Raw genomic sequence first — 17,408 nt, forward strand, 5'->3', positions numbered from 1 at the left:
CGTTGCTGCGTGCGGGCTTTCTCTCGTTGCGGTGAGCGGGGGCTACTCTTCGTTGCAGTGCACGGGCTTCTCATTGCCGTGGCTTCTATTGTTGTGGAGCACGGGCTCCAGGTGCATGGACTTCAGTAGTTGTGGCACGCCGGCTTCAGTAGTGACTCGCGGGCTCTAGAGCGCAGGCTCTGTAGTTGTGGCCCCCAGGGCTTAGTTGCTCTGTGGCATGTGGGGTCTTCCCGGATCAGGGCTCGAACCCGTGTCCCCTGTATTGGCAGGCATATTCTTAACCACTGCGCCACCAGGGAAGTCCCATGTAGAACCTTTTTGTTTATCCATCCTGTATATACACCAGTTTGCATGTGCTAATCCCAAACTCCTAATCCAACCCTCTCCCACCCCCTCCCCCTTGGCAACCACCAGTCTATTCTCTATGTCCCTGGTTCTGTTTCTGTTTCACAGATAGGCAGAACCCAGGCTCTTAATTACTTTGTTATCCTGTTTCCTTGTTAAGAGAGGAAGGGTTTAAGGAAGACACCGAGAGAGAAGCCAGTGAGCACTAGAAGTGCAAAAGAGTGGGGCTATCAGAAAGCATACCTGTCTCCTTCCCCCATCTGAGCAGAATTTTTAAACGGCAGAGTATGTAAGAGTATGTGATGACACATCTCTGGATTAAATTATGTCTCCCTGGTAAACATGCACAGATAAGTCTTTAGTTCAACCAGACTGAAAGGTGAGATCAGAGAAAATCTGGAGTGTCAGATTTCTTCTAGAAGGTCCTGCCTGATTGTTACTAAGAGGGCTACTACAGTACTAGTTAGTTCATTAGTCATAGATTGAGTGTTAGAGGAGTGAAACAATGACCAAGATGTAGCGTTGGCCCTTTAGCAGTGGAGTGAGAGGGGAAGACGCACAGCAGATGTCTCCTCCTGCACGTGACATGCTATGACGGGCATATTCAGGGCATTTAGTCAGTGTTTGTGGAAGAAGAGGGGGAGCTGTGAGGCAAAGAAAAGTCATCTAAAGAGGCAGTCCCTAAGCTAAGTCTTAAAGGACTCGTGAAAAACTGGTGAGTCAGCCGGTGGAGGGCAAGGGCACTCGAGGCAGAGAGGACAGCGGAAGTCCAGAGCCGTGAGTGTGCGAGGCGTGTGTCACGGAGGCACAGGCGCAGGCTCTGGCGCGTCGGTGCAGTGTCACCAGGCAGTGGCAAGCGCCCCTAAAGGAGGCAGCGAGGAGGAGGAGAGCGGGTCTTAGCTGCTCTTAGCATACTAAGAGCCTTAGCATGTGTGTGGAGCTGGTTTCCTCAGAAAGTAGCTAAGAATGGAAAGGACAAGCTCAGGTGGCATTTTAGACCACTGACGTCAGTATGGATGAGGAATGTGAAGAAGCCTGGAGACAATTATGCCCCACTCTTCTGAGAAGCAGTGTTTTTTATTTTCAAGTGGGACTTACATGCTGCCACCTCCTCTCCTGTGCCTACTGAAAGGTTTATAGGCCGGCAGAAGGGAGAACCTGGCTTAAGTAAAGGTAATCAGGTTTCTTTACTGCGCAGCTTCTCGGGGCTGCTGTCGGCTAATGTTCATTCTGGATCGTCACAGCAGGCGTATGGTATACAGCCATCCTCAAATCTATTTGATTGTAGAGTCCTTTTTTAATAGAAGTGTCTAACAGCTGGTTCCACCAAACAGCAATTTGGTAACTTCTAGACCAGGTAATAGCAAGAAGAAAGGGGTGTGAAATAAGGTATAGATGAAGGGAGGAAATAAGTTCTAATTTTATTTAGAAAATTACAAGCAAGACTTGGTCTTGGGAAGTGAGGAAGATGTAGGAGGCGGAGGCTGGACCCCCATCTGTGTGACTAAGGTTGGGTGGTGGTATCACTGAGTTTGGAAATAGGGAATAAAGGACTGAATTGGGGAAAAGACTTTAGTTCTGGACATGTTGAATTTTAAAGCACCTGTAGAATTCAGGAGATAAACTGGTAGATAACTGGACATACATGTGAAGACATGGAAAGATAAAAATTTGAATGTCATCAGCACATATAAGCAGTCATTAAAATCATGAAAATGGATGAGGTTTCAGAGGATTGTGGGTACTGTCAAAGTTTAAGTAATAAGCAGAGAAAGAATTCTGGGAAGGAAAGAGGTGATAGAGTTTCAAGAAGGAGGAAGTAGATGACAGTGTCATACTTCAGAGAATGTAAGTGTCCATTGGATTTGGGTAGTTAGGTCCCCAAGTGACCTTAGAGCAGTTCAGTGAAGTGGTGGACAAGAAAGCCAGATTGCAATAAATTGAGGGCCCAGGGCTGCCTGTGGGGACCAGGCGGGGCTAGTGAAGACAGTGGGAATAGGCTGCTCTGAAGGAGTTTGGATGAAAAGAGAAAATAATTAGCAAAAAAAGAATTTTTTAGAATGAGAAGGACTTATATTTTATATGTTGAAATGAGGAAACCAATAAAGGAGATCCTGAAGATGTAGATAAGTAATTTAGAGAATTGGGGAAACATGGAAATATGGATAAGAAAAAAACCTTGCACAATATATAAAAATCACTTGTATCCTTCGAGTTGGATGGATACTGGTAAGTTTGGGAGGAAATAAAGGTAAGAAGAGATAGAAGTTTAATGAGTTTATACTGATAGCCTCAGTTTTCTTTCACACAGATTTTTCAGAGACATATATACACATACATAATTATAGTTTTAAAATTCTTTCATATTTACATGTTTCATTGATCATTTGAGGTGGTACCATTAAAAATGATAAATATGGATACTTTGCTGCTTAATATGTACAATTTTAGTACTTCATTAAACTTTCAATACTAAACCTAAAGCAATGTCACTTAATTGAAATTAAATATTTTCATTTGGGTTAGAGTTTATGAGCATGTACCTTTACTGAGAAATTACTGTGTACCTTTGCTGAGTGTTTACCAGAGCATATGCAATCTATGCAAACAGGAATTCTGGTTTTTTTTTTAAACAGTGTCAGATGTGATACAGTAGCAAAGAGCTTGTCATCTTGCCCTAAATCTACCATAATTACTTTTGGTCAAAAATTACTGTTGTATGCATGCCCAATACTATGTCCAGGAATCAGTGTAATTTCAAATGGATATTTACAAAATAATCCCTAATCTCAAAATAGTAACACTGGATTTTCAGAAGATCAGCAAGATGGTTAATTTTTTAGAAGATTCTGATTATAAACTACATACGAGAACTTCTGGTTTAACATGGATCACTGAACACATTCTTTTACTCTTCCAGAATCCCATTGAAATGACTGGAGAAATATTAAAACAAAAATAAATTAATAGCAGAACCAGAAAATGAACAATGTGGACTTCCTAGAAGATAAAGAGCAGATTATTGAAAGAGGAGTTAATTGAAGAGTGGAACAGCTAAGCCGTTCCACTTACCGCTTTATGGAGTACCTAATTATGGAGTTTGCCATCAAGCTCAGGCTAGGAAAGCAGCTCTCTGAAGTGGGGGTCCTGACACAGGACACACTGGGATTGGAGAACAAGGGCATTATCCAAAATGACTACAAGCAGGAACTGAAGATAAGCTGCCACACTTCCGGTTACGGTGACCTGCCACTCCCTTTATAATCACCAGAGTGCCTGTAATCAGAATTTGTATTCATTGAAAGTGAACCAGAATTCTCATTTGGCTGAGGAAAGTCACTTCAAACCTTAGTCTTAGGCCCTCATCTATAAATATGCCAAGAATCATCAAATTTGAAGAAAACCACTAACATAAAAGGAGACACCAAATTAAAACAAATTAACCTGTTCAAGAAAGTAGTTACTAGAAGAAACAGAAGAAGTTTAAAAATTAATACAATTAGGATCTTCAAAGAGTCATGGGGATGTTGCATCCATAAAGAATAGGATGCTAGGAAAAAGATATTTAGTTTTTGGAAATTAAAAATACGATTGTGAAAATAGAACACTCAGAAGATGGACTAGATAGCAGAATAGATTCAGTTGAAGCTTCAATTCATGAAATGGAAGATCTGATTGAGAGATACCCTCAATATGCATTGCAAAGGGATGAAACATAAAAGTTATGAAAAAGAAGTGAGACTCCTAGAAGAACATGGGAATTGGCATACAGTAAGTGCACAAATATTTGTTGTATGAGACAATGCAGATATCAGTATGAGCAATGAATCCATGGAAGATTTTAAATCAAAGGAACTGGTGATGCCATGTGATCTGTCTTTCCCCTTTATAGTCACCATGGATGCTTATAATTAGGAAAAATCTAAGTAAATATTATGCATATGTGAAACTGAAGTGAGCTAAAATGCTAGGCTTTAACATGAATGGAGGCAGGGCAGGATATAGAAAGTGGAACAGTGTTCAGGATCTCGTCTTATTCAAGGCAAGAATATGGTGTTTACCTCTATGTGTTGATAGAAAAATATGTTTAAGTATATTTGAAGTGAAAGGCATATCAGTAAGGATAGGTTATGTGACGATACTTCAGCAACAAGCCTGAAATCTTAGTGACTTAAAGCAACATTGGTTTATTTGTGCTCATTCTGTATGTCTTTGGCAGATTGGCTAGAAGCCCTACTCCATATCCCCCTCAACCTGGGAGCCAGCTGACAAAGCATCACTATTTGGAACATTGCTTGTTACAATACCAAGCAAAAATAGATTGTGATGCAACATACCCTGACTTAAAGCTTCTGCTTTAAGTGACGCATGTCACTTCTCACATTTCATTGGCCAAAGAAAATCACATGGCCACAGCTGAATTCAACTGAGCAGGGAAGTACAGACTTACTGTGTGCCAAGACAAGGAGAGAGAGAAGCAAATATACGTCAACAACTTTAATAGCCCCCAAACCACCAGGAAAGGGGGGATGGAATTTAAAAATCCAAGAAAAGGCAGGAAGGAAGAAAGCAAGATAAATACGAACACACACAAACACACACATACAGACGGTAGCAAGACCAAATGCTGTTCTCACAATAAATGTAAGTTAAATTCTGGAATTCCTTAAGCTTGAGTAAAAAAACAATCCAACTATGTGCTATTTGCAAAAAAAAATCTAAAAGAATTTCATAGATTTTAAAGAAGTAAACGAGCATACCAGGCGGATGCTAACAAAAGTGTATGTGACTATGTTAACCTCAGAATAAACAGAATAAGTAGGACTCAAGATGAAAACCATTAAGTGGGAGAAAGTAAAAACATTTCAGCTGATAAAAAGTATAGTTTTGCAGAAAGATTATTTGAAATCGGATCTGCAATCTAAAAACTCAGTTTCAAACTGTATAGAGCAAAAATAGAAATACAAGGAAAAGTGAGCAAACCAATTATGAGAGAGACTTTAACACATCTCTCTTCCAAATCAGTGGATCTGCTACTACTCACTAAATAAGAAAATACTGATAGAACCAAGGGCTGGTGAGGATGCAAAGTAACTGAAATTCTGGTGGAAACACAAAATGATGGAGTCCCTCAAAACAGATTGGCAGTGTCTTTAAACAAATACACCAGCAGCTTCACAAGTTACATGAAAACTTACGCTCACGTAAAAACATGTACATGGGGCTTCCCTGGTGGTGCAGTGGTTGAGAATCTACCTGCCGATGCAGGGGACACGGGTTTGAGCCTCGGTCTTGGAAGATCCCACATGCCGTGGAGCGATGAGGCCCGTGAGCCACAATTGCTGAGCCTGTGCGTCTGGAGCCTGTGCTCTGCAACAAGAGAGGCTGTGATAGTGAGAGGCCCGTGCACCGCGATGAGGAGTGGCCCCCTCTTGCCGCAATTGGAGAAAGCCCTCGCACAGAAACGAAGACCCAACACAGCCATAAGTAAATAAATAAATAAATAAATAAAATTTAAAAAAAAAACATGTACATGGTGTTTATAGCAGCTGTATTCATAATCATCAAAATGTCTTCCAAAAGGTGGATGGATAAACAAATGATGGTGTGTCCACACAATGGAATACTACTCAGCAATAAAAAAGAATAAATTATTAATACATATGTCAACTTGGATGAATCTGAAAGTCATATGCTAAGTGAAAGAAGCCAAAAGGTTACATCTTGATATAATCTCAAAAGATACATACTTCATGATTCCATTTATATAATATTCTCTTTTTTCAGCTGCATCGGGGCTTAGTTGCGGGATGCGGGATCTTTGTTGAGGCGTGCTGGCTTCAGAGCACGTGGGCTCTGTAGTTTGCAGCACACGGGCGCTCTAGTTTAGTTGTGGTGCACGGGCTTAGTTGCCCCACAGCATGTGAGAGCTTAGTTCCCCGACCAGGGATTGAACCCACGTCCCCTGCACTGGGAGGCGGATTCTTAACCACTGGGCCACCAGGGAAGTCCTGTTTATATAATACTCTTGAAAAGGCAAAACTGTGGTGCTAAGAGACTAGATGAGTGGCTGTCAGGGGTTGGGGTGGGAAGGTTTGAATACAGAGAGGCTGTGCAAGGGAGTTTCTTTCAGTGATGGGCTGCTCCTTGTTCTGCTTGTGTTGGTAACATGAATCCATACTTAATGTAAGGGAACTGTACCCCCCTAAAAAACATCATTTTTACTGTATAATAATTGTAAAACAAAAATCTCAGGCCCACCCCCCTCCCATCAGTAGGTTAGGAGAGGGAAGATACATAAATATTTTGTATCCATCATGAATTCAAAGCATTCTTTATATTTTCTATCCATTAGGAATACAAAACGTTCTCTTGGAAAACTTATGAACTGTTTATAAAAGGGATTCATGTAAGGGTAAAAAAGTACAGAATGCAGACCTGTTCTCTTTCATGATATAAAACTAATAACAAAAGGCTTGTCCACTTGGAAATTTTTAAATTACCTTTTAAATAACTCATTTATAGGGGAATTCAGAACAAATTACAAACTATTTAGAATTAGTAAAAAACCACTTCTCAAAACCTACAGGATTCTGCCAAATCAGGAGTTAGAGGAGATTTTGTAGATTTCATTTTTCAGGGAGTAAGAAAACTGAAAATAGGTGAAATAACAATTTAACTTTAGAAGCTAGAAAAAATGATAAACTAGAAGAAAGACATGAGGAATTTTAAATGTTAAAATCAGAAATTAATAAAATTGCCAAAAAATTTTGATCAATGAAACTAAAAGGTTTTAAAAATCAAAACCAATAAAAGGCAAACCTTTGGAAAATATGACAAAAATAGCTAGCATTAGGAATAATTTTTAGAAAGATACCTACAAATAGACTTTTTAATTACAAGGGAGTACTATTTATAATTTACTCCTGATATGGTCGTATAACTTCATTCCAGTAATTTTGAAAGACTAGATGAAATGCGATAACTTAAAAAAAATAGAGATTCTAAAAATTGGCAAAAGATAGAAAATGTAAATAGACCAAACATCTTAGGAGAAATTGAAAGAGCAGTATGAAACTTTTTTTTAAATATAATTTTATTTTATTTATTTATTTTTCACTGTGTTGGGTCTTTGTTGCTGCGCTCAGGCTTTCTCTAGTTGCAGTGAGCAGGGGCTACTCTTCTTTGTGGTGTGCGGGCTTCTCATTGCGGTGGCTTCTCTTGTTGTGGAGCACGGGCTCTAGGCTCGCAGGCTTCAGTAGTTGCAGCACACGGGCTCAGTAGTTGTGGCTCGTGGGCTCTAGAGCGCAGGCTCAGTAGTTGTGGCTCACAGGCTTAGTTGCTCTGTGGCATGTGGGACCTTCTCGGAACAGGAATTTAACCCGTGTCCCCTGCATTGGCAGGTGGATTCTTAACCACTGCGCCACCAGGGAAGCCCCTGAAACTTCTTTTTAAAAGGCAAATACTACTTGGCACATCTTTAAGGAACACATTTATTTGTAAACCATTGCAGAAGGTAGAAAAAAAGACATAAAACTTCCTAATTCGTTCCATGTGGTTAGCATAATCCTGATACCAAAACTGCACAAATAAAACAAGGAAAAGTATAGGCCAGTCTCAACAGAAGTGCAGAATCACTGTGGCTCACTAAATTAACAGATTAAAGAATACCATATCCAATGCTAAAAAAAGCATTTGATAAATTCAACATCCTCTGATACTCAACAATCTAGAAGTAGAAGGAAACATTCTTAGCATCCCATCTTGCTGACTCAGAAAGAAGACAAAAATAGTCTAAAAAGTAAACTCGATGGAAAGTGAGACAACTATGATTGTAAAGAAGTTTTTTTGGACAAAAAGAAACCTTGTAGTTACCTACTGGCATGCTGTTGCAACGAATGAGAAAGCTTGTTAAAGAGGCAGGGCACACCACCAACACCACAATATCAAAAGCTTCTGGGGCTTCCCTGGTGGCGCAGTGGTTGAGAGTCTGCCTGCCAATGCAGGGGACACGGGTTCGAGCCCTGGTCTGGGAGAATCCCACATGCCACGGAGCAACTAGGCCCGTGAGCCACAATTACTGAGCCTGCGCGTCTGGAGCCTGTGCTCCGCAACAAGAGAGGCCGCGATAGTGAGAGGCCCGCGCACCGCGATGAAGAGTGGCCCCCACTTGCCGCAACTGGAGAAAGCCCTCGCACAGAAACGAAGACCCAACACAGCCATAAATAAATAAATAAAGCAAGCTTCTGTATACACTGGCGCTAACCAATTAGGAAATGCATGGTGGAAAAGAATGCATTCTCTAGAAAAGGTCAGCAGAAATCCAAGGCCTATGTGAATTTTAAAAATCTATACTGAACGGTATAAAAGGAAACCCCCAAAATGGAGAGGCATGCCACATTTCTGTATGAGAAAACCCAACATAAAAAATGTCAGTTCTATCAAAGTAACATAAATTCAAAGCAATTTCATATAATCATAGCAAGGTTTTTAAATGGCTATAACAATATAATTATAAAGATCATCTACAAGACAACGCACAAAACAATTTTTGCTATCAAAGCAATCCATGGAGCCAGAGTAAATGAAACAGTGCACTATAAGCACAGGAGTAATCAAATAGGTTAAAGGCACAGAGCAGAGAATCCAGGAACAGAGCAGTGTATATACATATGGGGATTTAATATTTGGAAATGGCATTATAAATAAGTAGGGAAGAGTTGAACTATTCAGTAAATGATGTTGAGATTATTTACTACTTGGAAAACATTTTCTGCTTTCATACCATGGACCAGAAATGAAATCCAGGTGAATTAAACATGGAAATATTAAAAAAAGAAGGAAATATTGGAAAAAATCTCTAATAAATGGGTGACGAAGGCCTTCCTAATCAAGACACAAAGCCCAATATCCATGAAAGAGAAAAAAAGAAACTGATAGATTTGATTACCTTAAAAAAAAAAAACTTCTGTACACAACTATAAATAGACAAAAGATTGGGGGATTATGTGAAATATAACAAAGTTAAAGATCCTTAATATAAAAGCACCTAGAAACCAAACAAAAGATGAACAAAAGATATAAAGATATTTTTATAAAGAAGAAATATAAACAAACGTATAAACTTTCAACTTCATAAGCAGTCAAAAATTAAAATGAATACCATTTCCCTGTCCCTTGAAAAGGCAGCTATGAAAGGATTGGTAATAACTAGTGCTGGACATGATGAGCACTCTGTCATTGTTGGAGAAAGTATAAATCCATGTAGCTTTTCAGGTGGACAATTTGTCAGTGTATATCAATACTTAAAAGGTGTCTAGCCTCTGGTTTAACAGCTCTGACTGTAGGCATCCAACCTGAAGAAATCTTCACGCAAGTCCTAGGAGTCAGGTATAAGCATGTGTATCGAAACATTTTTTGAAATAATAAAAAGTTTGAAACAACATGATTGTACATAAATGAAGAAATTGTTGAAACATTACATACCAACTTCTACCATGCAATATTCTGCAGCAGATAAAAACAGCTCTATATTGTGGACATGAAAATATTCCTAAGACATAGTGATATGAAAAACAAGTTGCACAATAATACTGAATCGCACACTCCTGTTTACATTTATATGGTTACGAACCTGTTTACATATATATGGCATGTGTGTGTCTATGCATGCCTAGAAAAAAGTCTGTAGTAACGCATATCAAGATGTTGACGGTTTCCTGTGCCCAAGGCACTAGGATTGGGAGAGAAGGAATGAAAGGGGGCTTTACATAATTTACTTCATTTACTTCTAGGTTATTTGGGTTTTTAAAATAAGCATATTTTTATGGATGACAAGTAATTTTCATTATCACAGAAAACTTGGAAAATGCAAATATATAATCTCTGATACCGTATGTCCTATGTCCACTTATTTTTCAAAATGTGTCTTTCCTAATATCTCTGTAGAAAATGAGCTTTACTGTGTAACCTCCTCTCAGAGCTTTGGACCCCTGAGGTGTTCCTACGTAACAGTGTATTCGAACTTTTTTTTAAAAGCCACAACCCAGAGTAAAAATTGGATTTTATGCAAAAGGAAAGGTAATTGTCCTGGCCCACACCTACCTGTGAGCACATATAATGCATGGAAAATTTCACCAGACGGTTCTTACTGTACTTCTAGTGACTCACTCTCATGTGTTCTTTTCTACTGCATTCCTTTAAAGAGAGTCGTGTTTGCAACCTGCAGAGTGGGTTTCACAATCCACTCACTAATGGATCATGTCCTACAGTTTGAAAACACTGGCTAGAGGGCCTCAAACATTTGCTGTGTCTGTTGCTGACAAAACTGCTGCACAGGGAACCCAAGTCTTTCCCCCATTTGCTTTGTTATTTTATGGCTGAAAGTCCTTCTCCATTTGTGCATTATTACTTCCAAAGCCCAGCTTTCTTGAGCTCTTTAACTCCCAGCAGTCTTAAGGTAATTTACGTTAGATTCCCCTTTTAAAAACCCTTTTGTTATACTGAAAGCTTCAGTTTTCAAATTGACACATCTACAGGAGAAGTCTAAAATATCATTTGGTCAAAGAGTTTTCAAAAACAAGAGGACAAGTGCCCTGTGACTTCAGGCAGCCGCTTGGCATGGGTGGCTGGCTGCTCGCAGGCACGTCATGTGCTACAGGGTTGAAAGGGCTTGACCGAATGCCCGTGCTCTCTTCGTACAGTTTGTAAGTTTCAGACCAGTGTGAATTCAAAAAACAACAACAAGAAACCAAGCAGTTTAGAAGTAGGTAAGGATACCTATTAGACCAAATAATTATTAACTTTGTTCCTGAGAGATCAGTGAGGATTAGTTGGGTTATTTAATGTCTTAGAAAGATAGTCCTCAAAGTCCTTGAAATGTAGAGGAAGTTTTTCTCTCTTAAGAAAAAAAAGGAAAACAGAAAACAAAACTTGACAAAATCTCTTTAAAAAATTTTATTGATGTATAGTTGATTTACATTGCATTAATTTCTGCTGTACAGCAAAGTGATTCAGTTATACATATATATATATATATTCATTTTCATATTCTTTTCCATTATGGTTTATCACAGGATATTGAATATAGTTCCCTGTGCTATACAGTAGGACCTTGTTGTTTATCCTCTGGAGGTTAACCTTTAACTTTAGGTTAAAGCATCAGGCCTAAGACTCTCAGTTGTCCGTGCCTTTTGAGTATTTCCTTTTTCAAAGAGGACAGGGATTGAACTTTCCACTAACCTGAGGTAAAACTCCTCCACAGCTTACAGAGACATTGTAATCATTTAGGGTTTCTCCATGTCTGGTCGACTTGAAACCCGTAATTCTTATCTAGAATGAAAAGATGCCTCTTACCTAACTATTTCTCCATCTCCCACATTCTCCCTTGAAGGAGAGTCAAATGCCTCTGGCCTTGGGTTAGACAGCCTTGGTCTTGCAGGTCGTTGGCCTTCTAAGTCTCTGATAGCTTCCGTTGCTGCTCCGGTCCTGCAGGCTGCTCTTCACATCACAGGCCTCCCTTCTTGGAGAAGTTAGAAACAGCTTCATTTCTTCAGGGACTGCAGAGTCCCATGTGGGAGAGGCAAGGTGCTTGCTAGAGCTGGGCAAGTCTTACCTCCAAGCAGGCAGAGGTGCCTGTTTGCAGTGGGTCTCCTCTTGATGGTTTTGAGGAGAAGCAGCTTCTGAGGAGAGCTGCCACCGTGGCACACAGGCCTCAGCCTGCCTTGGACGTCCACCAGACAAGGAGAGGGCCCCATGGCAGCAGGACGGACCCCATGAGAGTGGGTTTCTCCCAGTGGAGCTTAAGTTGATAAGTCATGCACTCCAGACAACGGGCCAAGGGAGTGACAGCCTGGAGAGCCTGAAGCCAAGATGGTTCTGCAGTGGAAGCAGCTGTGGAAGGAGCCAGACTCTACCGCCATCACTGAATGAGACCCTCTGACTGACCCTGAACCAGAAAGGAATTGGCAGGAAATAATTGTGGACTTTTAATTTCTCTAGAGCTCAACCTTCAAGAGAAAGGATATTTATTTTGGGGGGACTTTAATTCCTTCCTGAGAATTTAATAATGTGAGGCATTTCATATAGTTCAAATCAGGACATTTTAATATTGCTGGCCTTTATTATTTGGAGTTGTTTCATGACTTCATTTGAGTTCCTTGCATAATCTCCAGTGAGCTCTATTGAATGTCCTCCCTGGGAGAATGTGAAATGGAAGACAGATTAGGGAGTGAATTTTCAGGCTAGGCCATGGATAGCCTCGAGTAAATTTAATTGGTGTTTTGTGCAGACCCACTTCAGAGCCTTCAGGTCGCATAGCTGACCTCGGGAGGATTCACAAAGAAGTCATGATGACGTCAGGGAGCAGCCTCACAAGGGGTGAGCAGCCCTGCTGCCATGCACTCAGCATCCTTTCGCAGGAAGAACAGCTGCATTTGTGCAGTGCTGAGTCCTACTTGTTAAGAAATCCAAATGTTAAATACCGTATGCTAACACATACATATGGAATCTAAAAAAAAAAAAAAAAGGTTCCAAAGAACCTAGGAGCAGGACAGGAATAAAGATGCAGATGTAGAGAATGGACTTGAGGACACGGGGAGGGGGAAGGGGAAGCTGGAACAAAGTGAGAGAGTGGCATGGACATATATACACTCGCAAATGTAAAATAGATAGCTAGTGGGAAGCAGCTGCATAGCACAGGGAGATCAGCTCGGTGCTTTGTGACCACCTAGAGGGGTGGGATAGGGAGGGAGACACAAGAGGGAGGAGATATGGGGATGTATGTATATGTATAGCTGATTCACTTTGTTATACAGCAGAAACTAACACACCATTGTAAAGCGATTATACTCCAATAAAGATGTTAAAAACAAGCACACCCCAATGTTAGAACTGCTGGGGAGGCAGGGGAGGGGGGGACATTCCCTCCTCCCTTCGTGTGTCTGCCGAAGCCCACAAAGATGAGCGTACGTCTTCTCAGAGCTTCTGGGGGCTACGCTTCCATTCTTCTTTTCAGACTCCCTTTTTGCTTCCAGGATGAAGGAGTGGCTTATTCTGGCTGATGAGATCGGCAAAGGGGTGGTTACACAAGCATGGCACCTCCTCTGGTTCTCTTGCGGACCCTGCCTGTCCCTAGGCAGCATGCAGCGTTTCTGTGCAGTAAACCCACCGGGCCTTCTCTTCCTCTCTCGCAAGGTGGGCAGAGCAGGCCTGCCATTGCCGGTAAGTCAGTTCCATTAGGTGGGGGAAGAGGAATGGGAAGACAGGTCTGGACTTGGCTTTCAGTCGTAGTCTCCAGTCCTCCTTGAAAAGTACTGGCACTGCTATTTTGATCCTTATTGGAGTCTATTTGGCTTCTGTGAATAGATTTCAATTGGGTTCCAAACTTTGGAGGGGAAAGGGGTAGGATTAATCAGTGCCCTAAAAACTCAACACAGGCTGTCTTCCTTCACATGTCAAGAAACATGACAATTAAGAGTCTCACCTCCATAGCTTCTGTCATGGGAAGAGACTGACTTCCTTAGTTCCAGTTAAAAATCCTGGGGAAACCAAATCACACCCATTAGGATGGCTACTATAAAACAAAAAACAAAAAATGAAAGTAACAGTCATTGGCAAGGATGTGGAGAAATTAGAATCCTTGTGCACTATTGATGGGAATGTAAAATGCGGTAGGCGCTATGGAAAATAGTATGACGGTTCCTCAAAAAACTTAAAAATAGAATTACCATATGATCCAGCAATTCCACTTCTGGGTACATACCCAAAGGAATTGAAAGCAGGATCTCAAGGAGGTATCTGTACACCCATATTCATAGCAGCATTATTCGCAATGGCCAAAAGGTGGAAGCAACCCAAGTGTCTCTTGACTGATGAATGGGTAGACAAAATGTGGTATGTACATACGATGGAATATTCTTCAGCCTTCAAGAGAAAGGAAGTTCTGACATAAGCTACAACATATGCTAAAGAAGGGAGTCTCAAAAGGAACCTTGAGGACACTATGCTAAGTGAAATAGCCAGCCACAAAAAGACAAATACTGTGTTATTGTACTTATATGAAGCACCTGGAGTAGTCATAGTCATAGAGACAGAAAGCAGAAAGGTGGCTGCCAGGGGCTGGGGGAAGGGAGGACTGGGGAATTGTTTAATGGGTGTGGAATTTCAGTTCTGTGGGATGAAGAGAGTTCTGGAGATTGCACAACAACGTGCATGTACTTAACATTATTGATCTGTACATTTAAAAATGGTTAAGATGGTAAATTTTTGTTATATGTATTTCACCTTAAAATCCTGTAAGAGATTTTTGATGAACGCCCCTTGGGTCTGGGGATAACTCTTACAGCAATCAATTGTGACCACCGGCAGAGTCAGCTCAGGACATCTGAGCCTCCGCTCACATGGAGGGAAGAGTCTGCTGCTCCTGGCCTTCTTATCATTTGAAACTAGTGAGCCATTGGAAAGCTCTGGAATCCTGTGACTGAGGAATACCTGTGGCACAGAAATTCATACATGGAACTGAAGAGTCTTTGAGATTTTTGCAGAACAAACAATTCTGTAGTTTTTTTAACTAGTCAAAAGGAAAGGGTGAAATTTCTCTTCTTTTTGAGAAGAATGGAGAAGAATAAAACTAATAAATCTCAGAAGTTCAATCTGAAATGACAGGGAGTGCAGGAAAGACAGATTTTTTTTTGCCGAAGCTCTGGGATAAATAAAGTGTCCTTGCCTGTGATAAATATTTTCCAATGATGTATGGTCTTCTGAGTTTAGCCGTTTAAGTTCGTGTGCAATTTGCAGCAATAAGGACTTAGTGATTTAAAAATAAAAACGTCTTTCTTTTGGAATATGACTTAGAACTTTGGTTCAGAATATAATGTTATTTATTGATTTTTCTGTTGAAACTTGGATTTCTGCTGGGCTAGTATCTCACTCTAAGGAGTCTGCCTGCACAGTGATGAACCGGAATGTCTGGAGGACCGGGCACATCAGCAGAACGTGTCAGGATTCTGGTCACTGACACGAGTTGGGGTGAGGTCACCAGGCCCAGTTGTGCAAAGGAGGGGGAAGCTGAGGAGGAAATGTCATGTTTGCCTTCCCAGCCCTCAGCCTTTCTTCTGCCAAGAGCACCCCCTTTTGGGGTTGAACTAGGCCCCCCTCACTTCAGTATTGTGACTCAGTGGGTGCTGCCAACCCTATTGCTCTGCACCCCTGAGTGCAGGAGTGGGCGTGAGACCCAAGGGCCCTGTAGTCCTTCCACGACGATTTTCACAGCAGAAGCAAAGGAAGAGAGTCCCAGCACGTGGGTTTCTTGTCTAGGTTGCCCCTGAAGCCAAGCCTTACCCTCCCACCCGCCCTGAGGTTTGCTTCCAGGTTCAACATAATGGATTCATTTCCCTTCTGATGGTTGGAGCGGGATTTGTGTCAATTGCAATTAGAAGAGTCCAGGGATGTAGCTAAGTGAATTGAGCACAGGCCACCCAGCGTTCCTGTGAATATGGACTAGCGACAGGATTAGTCCACTGCCTTCCCTCCATAAGGAAATGAGGAGTAGCAGGAAATGGTCCCTTGAACAGTGGTCTAAGAGCAAAGGAGAGCAATCTGGTTTCTGCCTCTGCCATTAATATGCTGCGTGATCTGGGATGAGTTACTTTCTAGTCTGCTATAAGATGGGGCGCTAGACACCACCATCTGAAGGGCACTTTCAGCCCTTATAGTCTTTCAAATACCTAACCCGCAATTTGATTCATGCTATAGAGGTAGGAGATAGGTAGGAGAGAGAGAAGCACCAGGCTGAGCAGCTGCACCTGGTCTCCTGCTAAGGCTTTGAGATGGGATACCAGTGGGAGCACTAGGCCCTGACTGGGTGCATTCCTGTGGATTTCCCGGCCTGACACATGTGAAGAGAAGGCCCTCAGTCTAGAGGAAGGACAAAAGGAGGGAGAAGATGCCAGCTGGAATCCATCTTGGCTGAGAGATGTGCTTGCACACCAGTACCAAATATGCAGATGACTGGCCAGAGACAACCTGGAAAACTGCCCCTATATAAGCAACCTATGCTGCCCCTATGGTGCATAACTCACTCTGAGTCCACCTGTGTGTCCTTTCACACTCATTTTGTTTCTAATAAACACTTGTATTTTTGTCACAATCTTGGTCTCTTTGCTGAATTCTTTCTTCAAAGAAGACAAGAACTGAGGTCCTTCTTCCAGCTTTTCACTGCTCGGATCACTATTGAGTGTTCTCTTGATTTTAACCCCCTTTCAGTTCTTTGCTCAAGTTTTGCTCACTTCTTTTTTTTATTTTTTTAGATTTATTATTTATATATTTATTTGAATTTTTGAATTTTATTTTATTTTTTTTTATACAGTAGGTTCTTATTAGTCATCCATTTCATACACATCAGTGTATACATGTCAATCCCAATCTCCCAATTCATCACACCACCACCACCACCACCCGCCACCACTTTCCCCCCTTGGTGTCCATATGTTTGTTCTCTACATCGGTGTCTCAATTTCTGCCCTGCAAACCAGTTCATCTGTACCATTTCTCTAGGTTCCACATATATGCGTTAATATACAATATTTGTTTTGCTCTTTCTGACTTACTTCACTCTGTATGACAGTCTCTGGATGCATTCACGTCTCTACAAATGACCCAATTTCGTTCCTTTTTATGGCTGAGTAATATTCCATTGTATATATGTACCACAACTTCTTTACCCATTCGTCTGTCGATGGGCATTTAGGTTGCTTCCATGACCTGGCTATTGTAAATAGTGCTGCAATGAACAATGGGGTGCATGTGTGTTTTTGAATTATGGTTTTCTCTGGGTATATGCCCAGTAGTGGGATTGCTGGGTCATATGGTAATTCTACTTTTAGTTTTTTAAGGAACCTCCATACTGTTCTCCATAGTGGCTGTATCAATTTACATTCCCACCAACAGTGCAAGAGGGTTCCCTTTTCTCCACACCCTCTCCAGCATTTGTTGTTTGTAGATTTCCTGATGATGCCCATTCGAAGTGGTATGAGGTGATACCTCATTGTAGTTTTGATTTGCAT

The 17,408-nt window shown here is 41.2% G+C and overlaps 1 protein-coding gene across 2 annotated transcripts in view; it reads left to right on the forward strand.

The window, feature by feature from the left end:
* Positions 1-17,408, forward strand: part of CEP78 (centrosomal protein 78) — a 56,167-nt gene that overhangs the window by 32,493 nt on the left and 6,266 nt on the right. The window contains exons 17-18 of one of the 2 annotated variants that reach the window (XR_009008546.1): positions 3,266-4,116; positions 13,380-13,566. Coding sequence is in view for 1 of the 2 variants with exons in the window: in XM_057547791.1 (XP_057403774.1) it covers positions 3,266-3,276 (11 nt within the window). In the remaining variant the exon portion in view is untranslated. Of the gene's footprint in view, positions 1-3,265; positions 7,618-13,379; positions 13,567-17,408 lie in introns of those variants that run through there. The other variant, XM_057547791.1, reaches the window with a different exon arrangement.

Source organism: Balaenoptera acutorostrata, chromosome 6, assembly GCF_949987535.1.
Source record: "Balaenoptera acutorostrata chromosome 6, mBalAcu1.1, whole genome shotgun sequence".
NCBI classification, from domain to species: domain Eukaryota; kingdom Metazoa; phylum Chordata; class Mammalia; order Artiodactyla; family Balaenopteridae; genus Balaenoptera; species Balaenoptera acutorostrata.